At 42.5% G+C, this 11,509-nt stretch overlaps 1 protein-coding gene across 8 annotated transcripts in view; it reads left to right on the plus strand.

Moving 5' to 3' along the window:
* The window catches only part of LOC132403631 (lectin-like), a 97,238-nt gene extending 86,242 nt beyond the window's left edge, over positions 1-10,996 (plus strand). For all 8 annotated transcript variants that reach the window (XM_059987111.1, XM_059987109.1, XM_059987113.1 and 5 more), the window contains one exon: positions 10,861-10,996. In XM_059987111.1, coding sequence (XP_059843094.1) covers positions 10,861-10,931 — 71 coding nt within the window. In that variant the 3' untranslated portion in view covers positions 10,932-10,996. The remainder of the gene's footprint in view (positions 1-10,860) is intronic.
* The last annotated feature ends 513 nt before the right edge of the window (positions 10,997-11,509 follow it).

The raw sequence follows: 11,509 nt of genomic DNA on the forward strand, positions 1-11,509 counted from the left end.
TGCAGACCCCCAATTGCCATTTGTACTGCATCTGGATGCCAACAGAGAGGGCTTAGGGGAGGTTCTGAATTAGGATCAGAGCACAGGGTTGCGACCTCTTGCATTAGTCGGCAGGAGTAAGTCACCCTATTAGCGAAACTACTCCACACACAAGTTGGAGTTCCTGCCATTAAAGTGAGCTTTGGTGGATAAGCTAGGTGACAATCTATATTGTGCCAAGTTAGAGGTGAGGAGAAACAACATGCTATTAACTTATACCCTGACCTTGGCAAAATTGGATGCCACAGGCCATTGTTGGTTGATGGCATTGTCTGCCTATGATTTCAGCTTGAAATGCCAGCTGGAGAGTTGGAACACTGATGCTGATGCATTGTCCTGAAGTGCACTTGAAGGTCTGGACAGGGACAGAGAGTGAGAGAGCATTCCTGCCCCTGGAGTCAAGCCATGTACCAGTATTCCATCACGGGGAAGGCAGAGAAAAGGCAAGGGCAGAATTGAACGGTTGGTTATTTTGGAGCTTTGGATGGAGCCATTCCACAAGCGTACTGCAACTTGACTGCCAGAATTGAGTCTGGGGAAGAGGCAGACGCTCAGCGAGATGACCCGTGCATAGGTCAGCGGTTGTGGAAGGAGACATGGCCCAAGCGGACAAGATGAAACATTTTGCGGTGTCTCTGCTACTGAGAGAATGGCCCAAACTGGAGATGTGGAGCCAGATTCTATACTGGGTCACGTCACCTCTAGACAGGCCTCGGCATACCCAACTGGTTCTGCCTGAGAAGTATAAAAGGATTCTGTTGAAGTCACTGAACGATGATTCCAGTCATTTGTGGGTCAACAAGACCTATTGATTGCTCAGAGATGAGTTCTACTGGCTTTGAATGAAGCCAGGGGTTGAAGAATACTGCAAGTCGTGCATTCGATGTATACGGAGGAAGATGCTGCCTACAAGGGCCACTCTGTTGTCCCATTTTCAGAGTGCAGGGCCATTGGATCTGGTGTGTATGGAGTACGTGTCAATACAACTTGATGCCAACACCATGCCAAATGTCTCAGTTATTACAGATCACTACACCAGATATGTGCAAGCCTTCCCTACCAAGGATCCACCATGGCCAAAGTGTTATGGGAGAAATATTTCATTTGTGATGCCTCCCCAGGTGGATACATAGCAATCAGAGACGGGATTTCGAGAGTAGGCTCATATATGAGTTGCTGAGCATGCTGTCGGGAAGTCTCAGTCTGCACCTTATCACCTGCAGAGTGATCTCTAGCTCAAGAGTTTCAATTGGACCTTGCTGAACATGCTTGGAACATTGGAGATCAGTAAAATGAACAAGTGGAGTCAACACATTGGACATCTGGTCCACTGCTACAACAGTACACAGAATGAAACTACTGGGTACTCGCCATATTATCTGATGTTTAGATGCAAAGTGAGGTTGCCCATTGTTCTCTGTTTTGGGACCTGTGGGGAAGATCTACAACAGAAGGCTTATCTGAAGTATATGTCTGATATGAGAAGGGAACTGCAAAAGGCTTATGAATTAGCTGGCGTCTCAGCTGCCAAGCAAAATCAAGGAGATAGGCGGCAGCACGATCAAAAGGTTAGGTTCTCCCCACTAATGCCTGGAGACCGAACCCTCATAAGGAATTTGGGGCTACCTGGGAAGTATAAGTTGGCTGACTACTGGGCAGCAATGCCCTATGGAATGGAGAGTCAGATACCAAATGTACCAGTTTTCTGGGTGAAACCAAAGGATGGGAATGGGCCTGTCAAGATTCTCCATCTGAACCACCTTCTACCTCTGGGGCAAGAGGTACATGTTGACACAGAGCCTGACCTGGACTCTACACCAAGTATAAGGACTCTGCGGTGACCTGGGGAACCGAAGGACCAGCAGCAGGAAGGATTAGACTGGACTCTACTCCTGGATGAGATACAACTCGGAGGATGAGGAAATGAGGGTGTGGTATATGTCACCCTTCGCAAACTCCCCAATAATTGATGAAGAGATTCCCAGCCCTTCTCACACTGAGGCCAGTGAAATGGGAGAACTAGGAGTGGACAGACAGGTTTGAGGTTAGAAAATAATGGAGGCTTGAAACTAAAGTAACTAAACATGAAGGCAGCCTTAGACAAGTGATGAGGGGACACACGAGTAATGGATAGGGAGGGCCTCCCCAGGTAGAGAGGAAAGAGCCCAGGGAGCTTTGGAAGCTGAAGAAATAGGTGGTGGGGTAAGGAGGTCCCAAAGAGTCAAAAAACCACCAGACAGATTGTCTATGTTGCAACCAGTGAACAGAGTGTGGCACCTATCTCCTTGGTGAGCTACATCACTGCCAGTTACACCTGGGTTGGACTTTGTGTTTTGTATGAAGGGGTGACAAATTATCTCAATGTCATGAGGACATGACTAATTTTGATGGGGAGGGAGTGTAACACCCTGGGAAAGGTTTCACTGCTAATGTAATACTTTTTCTTTAGAAGCACTGTTTGGGTTATGGTTAGAGATAACGGGTGCTTTGGAATGTGAGCTGTCTCAATCTCATGGGTTTGGCGGGGCCAGAGTGTGTATTTGATAGACTTCTGAATCCAAGGAAACTATTTGGTTTCACCAGCAAATCAAATGTCATGAATGGTTAAAGGATAAAAATTAAAGCTGAAACATACTGCTCCACCACTGGAACACCTCTATTTCAGACAAAGTCTAATTGAGAGGAATCAACATGGCTTTCTATCTGCAAGTCATGCTTGATGACAAATTTAAAAGATCTAAATGTTTAAAGATTAGCTTTACTTGTCACATGTGCATCAAAACATTGAAACATGCAGCGAAATGCATTATTTGCAGTCCAGTGATGTGCTGTGTGCAGCCCGCAAGTGTCACCACACTTCCAGCACCAACATAGTAAACCCATGACTTACTAACCTTAACTGACTGATCTTTGGAATGTGGGTTGAAGCCGAGCACCCAGAGGAAACCCATGTTCCTTTCAGACAGCGACAGGAATTGAACCCTGATCTTCCAGTTACTGGTGCTGCAGATTGTTACACTAACCACTACATTACCCTGCCGCCCACTGAGACGACCCTACTGGTAGGGTGCAATACATGAACTTACTCAGGGAAGAGGGGAGAGCAAGTAATTGAAGTGGCAGTCAGAGAGCACATTGGCTCCTGTGGCCATAACTCTATTAGTTTTAAAATAGTGATTGAATAGGATAGCACAGGTCCACAAATCAGGTTTGAAAACTGGAGCATGAAAATTTTGGAGGATTTCAAATGGATGGAGCCTATTTGAAGGGAATGGAACAGATGGTATGTGAGAGTATGATATTCAGAGCCCGAGGCAGCATATTTCTTTTAAAGTACAAAGTACACCTGGAAAGTTTAGAGAATTTTGGCTGATGAATGATATTTGAGACTCTGGTCAAGAAAAAACATACACAGAGTTTATCTGTTCAGGGATTCTCAATGACTAGAAAAATGTTATAAGAAAACTCTTAAGAAAGGAATCAAGAGGGCAAAGAGTGTATATGAGCTGGATCTGACAAGTAAGTTTAGGAAAAGAAAAAAATGAATCAATAGCTCTTTTAAGATTAAAAGCATTGCTCGGGAGAGTATACACCCCCTTAGAGATCAGCAGAGCCAACTATATCTCAAGCCACAGGAGATAGGTATAATTTTTAATGAATAATTCTTCTTGGTGTTTAGAGAGGAGAAAACGATGATTGCTCTGGAGATAATGGAAACAAGTAGAGAGGTTTTAGAGAACATTCATATTACCATGGAGGAGATATTTATAGCCTTACAGCATCTCAAGGTGGATAAATCTCCAGGCCCTGAGCATATGGCAAAGGAACTGGGACACTCTGGGGAGATATTTGTTCCCTCATTAGCCTCGGGTGAAATTCCCAAAGTCTGGAAAGTGTTTCATGTTCGTACATTGTTTCAGAAGGCTAGCACAGGCCAGTTAACCTGACATCTGTGGTAGGGAGGTAATGAGAGGGAATTCTGAGGGACAGCAATGAACAGAATCTAACTTGGACGAGTCAGCATGGCTTTGTAGGTAAGCAATCATGTTTGATGAACCTTGATGAGATTTTTGAAAAGGACACTTAAAGAGTAGATGAGGTTATGGCAATGGATATTATTAGTTTGAACTTTAGCAAGGCTTTTGACAAGATTCAGCATGACAGGATCTTTTGTAAGGTCAGGTCCCATGTAACAAAGGGAGAACAAGTTAGCTGATTCAAAATTGTTACAAACTTAGGAAGATGAGGGTGATGTCTAAAGGAATGTGGCAAATGGTGTTCCACAGGGATCAGTATTGGTTCCATGTTATTTATTATTTATATAAATGATTTGGCTTGATCAGTAAGTTTGCAGATGATATTAAGTTAAAAGGTGTTCCTGTTACCGGAGAGGGTTATCACAGATTATGGTGGGATCTTGATTAGTTACTGAATTAGGCTGAAGAACGACATATCAGTTTCAAAGCTGATGAGAGTGTGAAGATGCATTTGGGAAAGTCAAACCAATATATGATATATACTGTGAGTGGTAGATCACTCAGGATTATGAGGGAAGAGAGGAACCTCGGAGCACATGTGCACCATTCATTGAAAGGGCCATCACAGGGAGATATGTTGGTTAAAAAGGCATTAAGCATGCTGACCTTCATCAAACAGGGCACTGAAGATTGCAGATGAGACACTATTTTGCAGTTGAGGCAACAGTTTTGGTTACCCTGTTATAGAAAGACATGGATGAACTGGCACAAATGCAGAAACTATTTGTGAGGATGTTGCCAGGAGTAGAGAGTTTGAGTTATAGTGAGATGTTGGTCATGCCAAGTCTTTATTCCCTGGTACATAGGAGAATGAGGGAAAACTTTGTAGAAATGTATAAAGCTTATGAGAGGCATAAATAATGTTTACAGACTTTTCCCCAGAGTAGTGACATCCAAATCAAGGCAGACATAAGTTCTAGGGTGAAGATTTAAAAGGGACCTGAGGAGTAACTGTTGTATATTTAATATTTCAGTACTATTTGAGTAATATTGTAAATATATTGTTTGAGTGGTCATTCTTGTTTAATGTGTAAATACATGAATTGTATACATCACCAGGCTACCACATGATACATGTGCGCCTCACTTAAAGTAAACAAGAAGTTAGACTCTCATTCCCCTGTCTTCCTTTGAATTAGTTTCATGTCTTGCAGTTACAAAATATAACAGTCATGATAAGGCATTTTTAAAACAAACTCGAGATGACTAGCAACCTGTCGAAATGGAAGAATTCATGGTTCATGAAGAGTGATAATAATCACAAAAATAAGCAGCAATGGCTGGCTACATCGTAAAGATTGACCTGTCCAATTACTCATTGGGTAACTGGCTCATGTATATTGAGCTAACTGAACAGTATTTTGAAGCAAATGAAATAGCCAATGAGAAATGAGTACCAATTTAGCTGAATACATTGGATTTAAAGGCATACAGTTTGCTTTGAAGTTTGATTTGACTGTTCCAACCAAATCAGCAGAAACATGTTTTGCTGATATTATGAAAATAATGCAGGAACCTTTAGAACCAAAGCCATTGTTGAATGCAAAGCACTTTAGACTGCATAAGTGGAAGCAAAAGGAAAGGGAGTCCATTTCAACATACGCAGCAGAATTGGAGATTGTTTGAGCATTGTCAGTTCGATAATGGGTTTAATGATATGCTGAGTTTAGTTTATGAAATCTTAAAAGAAAGCATTCAAAAATAGCTTGTAGCTGAAGTACTACTTTCATTTAAGAGAGCAGGTGAAGTTGCTGTATCAACGGAAACAACAGAGGTGTAATTGAGTTGCAGTCTGGAATGATTGTGAGCATGGACAAAATTGCAATATCTAAACAGAAAGCAGCACAGCCAAACAAATTTTGTTATCACTATTGCAGGGGCTCACATGCACATTCATAACAGTAAAATACAACAATCAACACGCCATATTGGGCTTGTAGGCTTTAAAACAGGAGGACCAGCATTGTGGTGATGTGATTGGCTGAGACAACTACAACTTGATTGAAGATCCATCCACAATTTTCATGTCATTTCCCCTGCATTGAACCTTTCTACCAGTGAATCAAGGAAGATACAACAGTATTCAAGGATGGGATTGGAATTCTCAAACATGTCAAAGGTAAAATAGTGTTAGATGAAAATGCCGCATCCAAGTTTTACAAAGCCTGTCCATTTCCTTGTACCATCCATGATAAAGAAGTATGGGAGCTGATTGCATAGAGGCAGAAGGAATTCTTTGTGGGGCTGAGTGGAGCCCATGGTCAATACTAGACATCCCAGTAAACAAGCATTATGGGTCTGTCAAGATCTATATTGAGTTCAAGGTCACCATCAACCCAGTACTGAAAATAGATCAATAACCTCTGCCCAAGGTAGAGGATAACTTTGCAAATCTTTCAGGAGGAAAACACTTCAGCAAAGTGGACTTAGCTAAGGCCTGCTTGCAGATAGAGATGGAAGAAGAGTCAAAATGTTTCTCACCATAAGCACTCAAAAAATAACTTTATCACTAAATTAAGCTTACTTTTGGATTAGCATCTGCACCTGCACTTCGGTAGAAAACTATAGACCAGGTACTGCAAGGCTGCCCAGGCGCTCAGTTTTACCTTGATGACATCATTGTTACCGGTAAGGAAGACCTCTAAAACCTCACTACGGGGTTAAGAAAATTAGAAAATTACAGCTCAGAGCTCAATACAAGAAGTGTGAATTCTTTAAACCAAGAATCACTTACTGTGGTCACACTATAGACGCACAAGTATTACACAATGGTGCTGAGAAAATTCAAGCAGTGGTGAATGCCCCAGGCCAAAGGAAGTGTCACAGTGGTGGTCCTTTTCAGTATTTGTCAACTATTATAACAGGTTCCCGCCAAATCTGGCTATTGTGCTGCACCCCTTGAAGTCATCACCTCAGATTGGCATGAAATGACCATGGACAAAGCTGTGTGAGTTGTCTTTCAAAAGGATAAATGAAGTGGTGATATCAAACATATTATGATCCACATCATCCTGTGAAGCTTGCCTGTGACACCTTGCCTTATAGTATAGGTGAAGTTATGTCACAAGTTATGAGGGATGGAAGTGAATGCCCCATAATCTTTGCATCATGTTCCTTTACTGCTGCAGAGAAAGATTATGCACAGATTGACAGAGAGACTTCAGTCTCACCTGGGATGTAAAATGATTTAACCAGTACATGTCTGGGAAAGAGTTTACCCCTGTTACTGATCATCAACCACTAGTGTCCATTTTCAATCCACGGAAGGTTATTCAGCTAACAGTAGCATCATCATCACAAAAGAAGGCTTTGTTTCTTGAAGGGCATAATTACAAAATCAAATTGAAGAGGCTGACTCATCATGGATTTGCTGACAGATTGTCCTGTCTACCTTTGGGAAAAGAAATACCAGAACAATTTACAAAAAAAAAATACTCTTCTTGACGTATTCTCTCCGACACAAAGTAAAGCCTCCCTATTACAGCAAAGACAATCCAAAGGGAAACCAGAAAGGACCCCACACTGTCTCAGGTCTACAGAAACAACCAAAATGTCTTGAATTTGCAGAAGAAACTCCAGTCTCCCCATTTTTACCACTGCTGAGAGGAACTTGCCCTTGATGAAGGTTATCTTATGTGGGGATTGAGAGGTGTTGTACCATCCAAGCTCAGAGCTAAAGTTTTGGAGGAGCTACATGCTAGTCATCTAGGTGTGGTAAAAATGACAATGTTGGTGCATTGCTTTGTCTGGTGCCCTGGGATAGACTGGTAGATCGAATAGCCTGCCATCCACTGTATAGGATGCCAACATGTCATGAAGATGCCAAAAGTAGCATATCTCCATCTCAAGGAATTGCCTGCATTACCCTATCAGAGGATTCATGTGGATTTTCCCTGGCCATTCATGGGCACAGATTTCTTCATAGTAGCAGATGGAACTACAAAGTGGCCAGGAATGTTCTCAATGGACTCGACAACAGCCCCTTACACTGCTGATGTATTGCGAAGCCTCTTTGCAAGGTCTGGTGTTCCAGAACACTTAGTGACAACAGACAACAGTTTCTGGGGGAACGGTTTCAGTTATTCCTAAAATTAAATGGAATAAGACATATTATATTTGCACCTTAGCACCCAGCTCCAAATGGCTTGGTGTGAAGGTTTGCACAGAGTCCAAAGAACACACTGTGAACAAATTCAATGGAACACACCACACTGACACTGAGCTAGAGGCTTGCTAATTTCCTTCCGGCATACAGTAATGTGGAAACTCCAAAACTGATAACTCACCAGCTATGCTGTTCCTGATTCACCCCTTGTGTTCACGCTTGGACTTCCTCAAGCCCGTTCAGAGGAGTATGCAGGACAAGTGGCTAAGACAAATTAAAGGCTCCTCAAGCAAGAAGGGTCAATGGTTCACTCCTAGACAGGCAGTTTTGGTGGGGGACTACAGAGGTGATCAATAGTGGGTACTTGGAAAGATTAAGGACAGTATCCTACCAGTTCCACATGGTAGATTTAGTCAGAAAGTCAGAAAGCATGGGATCCAGGGAAGTTTGGCCAGGTGGATCCAGAATTGGCTTGCCTGCAGAAAGCAGAGCATTGTGGTGGAGGGAGTACATTTGAATTGGAGGGTTGTGACTAATGGTGTCCCAGAAGGATCATTTCTGGGACCTCTACTTCTCATGATTTTTATTACGACCTGGGTGTGGAGGTAGAAGGGTGGGTTGGCAAGTTGGCAGACAACACAAAGGTTGGTGGTGTTGTGGATAGTGTAAAGGATTGTCAAAGATTGCAGAGAGACATTGACAGGATGCAAAAGTCGGCTGAGAAGTGGCAGATGGAGTTCAACCCAGAGAAGTGTGAGGTGGTACACTTTGGAAGGACAAACTCCAAAGAGAATTTGTCCTTCCAAAGAGTACAAAGTAAATGGCAGGATACTTGGGAGGGTGGAGGATCTGAGTAATCTGGGAGTACATGTCCACAGATCCCTGAAAGTTGCCTCACAGGTAGATAGGGTAGTTAAGAAAGCTTATGAGATGTTAGCTTTCAGAAGTTGAGGGGTAGAGTTTAAGAGTTGTGAGATAATGATGCAGCTCTATAAAACTCTGGTTAGGCCACACTTGGAGTCCTGTGTCCAGTTCTGGTCACTTCACAATAGGAAGGATGTAGAAGCATTGGAAAGGGTACAGAGGAGGTTTACCAGGACGCTGCCTGGTTTAGAGAGTATGGATTATGATCAGAGATTAAGGGAGCTAGGTCTTTACTCTCTGGAGAGAAGGAGGATGAGAGGAGACATGATAGAGGTATACAAGATATTAAGAAGAATAAGTAGAGTGGACAGCCAGCACCTCTTCCCCAGGGCACCACTGCTCAATACAAGAGGACATGGCTTTAAGGTAAGGGATGGGAAGTTCAAGGGGGATATTAGAAGAAGGTTTTTTACTCAGAGAGTGGTTGGTGCATGAAATGCACTGCCTGAGTCAGTTGGTGGAGGCAGATACAGTAGTGAAATTTAAGAGACTACTAGACAGGCATACGGAGGAATTTAAGGTGGAGGGATATATGGGAGGCAGAGTTTAAGGGTCAGCACAACATTGTGGGCCGAAGGGCCTGTACTGTGCTGTACTATTCTATGTTCTATGTTCCATTTTCTAGAACTGGATCACTCTTCTGCACAGTGGAGATTGGGTCTGATATCTTTTGTAGGCAACACATCAATCAGTTGAGGAGAGCAAAGAAAATTGTTCAAGAAGATAGGTGGCAATCACTGTCAAAACCACTTCCTGCAGTCTGAGTCCATTTCTACCAGTACGGAGGAGGTCCCAAATCCTGAGCCTGTCTCACCTGCCAAGCGGAGCCATCCCTTTGTCAGGAAAGATGTTATCCCAAAAGCATAACAAATCCTGCACAGCGATTAAATCTTTAGGCCTGAATAGGAATTTACCCTTTACTGTGCTGAGGACGTGTGTCTGTAGTATTTGTATTACATCGTATACTGTGTTGGGGTGTAATATCTACAAAGTTGCAGTTTAAACTTAAGCAGGAAGGAGTGTTCTGCATTTAATATTTCAGTAGTATTTGAGTAATATTGTAAATATATTGTTTGAGTCAGCATTCTTGTTCTTTAACTAATTCATTATGGGTTATATGTATGAATCCATGAATGCCTGCATCATTACTCTACCACGTGATATAAGCACACCTTGCTGAAAGTGAACACCAAGTTAGACTCACATTTCAGACTCCAGTATCTTCCTGTGAATTAGTTCAATGTTTTGACATTACAAATCATAGCAGCAACATTGTTAGACAGAGGTGAGTAAAATGACTGGGGTCGCTGAGGAAGTGTTTGAGACAGATATAATAGTATCATTGAAGAAAATAGTCCATGGATGTATGGAATGGGGCCCAAGCACAGGAAATTGGCATCAGTTGCCTGGGAATTTGGTCAGGCAAGGACTGGTTGGGAGAAAGGCCTGTATCTGTGCTGTTTGCTCTACGACTCCATTACTCTACCAAGAGGAGGGAAAATTCACAGAAACAGACTAAAATAAATGGAACATTTACACTGAAGTGAAAATAGAAAATGCTGGAAACAATCAGCAGATAAAGCAGCATCTGTGGAGAAGGAACAGAGGTAACATTTCTATCAATGACCTTTCTGTTTCTCTCTTTACACATGCTACCTGACCTATTGAGTATTTGCAACATCTATCTTAGATTTCCAGAATTTGAAACATATTTTTCTTGCAGACTCATGTCAGTTATTTTCTCCTTGTGTCTAGGTGACTCAGCTTGGAATGATGTGCCCTGTCACATGAAATATGGTTTTGTTTGTTCTTACAAACTGTATTGAATTTAGAAAACTCCAGATCCATCTACTCATCATTTCCAGCGGTGGATTCGGTGCTCAGATTTCTTTGTAGCCGCTCTCACTGTCTGTGGTGACCGTACGCATTTAATTTCTCAGCCAATAATAAAGAGAATTGCATCCTGAGCTGTGTGTGTTGTTGCTATGTGAGTCCAGTTTCCAGCAGCCTTCCTGTCCCACTGTTACTTCCTCCCCTCCTCGACACTCAGAGCTGCACTCAGGAGAAATCATCACAGACTTTACACAATTAACTCTTTCCCTCTGCCTGCATTTGATATGTCAGCTCCTGGCCACCACACATGGGAGTGAAATGTGGGCTTTTGAGAGGTACAGAGGGGATATTAGAATTGGTGCAGGCAGAACGTTTTACAATACCATACCTTGGATGGGCTGCAGAAGATGAACTGGGTCAGAAATTCCTTTACACAACTGTAAGAAAACCTCTGCTGTCTCTTTGAAAGTCAACCAGGACTTAAGCAAATTTGCAAACAATTCTGGGTTCTTGACAAATGTCTTGACATGATCTGAGTGATCTCAGGCTGTGCCCAACTCTCCAGTCAATG

The sequence above is a fragment of the Hypanus sabinus genome, chromosome 13 (genome assembly GCF_030144855.1).
Source record: "Hypanus sabinus isolate sHypSab1 chromosome 13, sHypSab1.hap1, whole genome shotgun sequence".
NCBI classification, from domain to species: domain Eukaryota; kingdom Metazoa; phylum Chordata; class Chondrichthyes; order Myliobatiformes; family Dasyatidae; genus Hypanus; species Hypanus sabinus.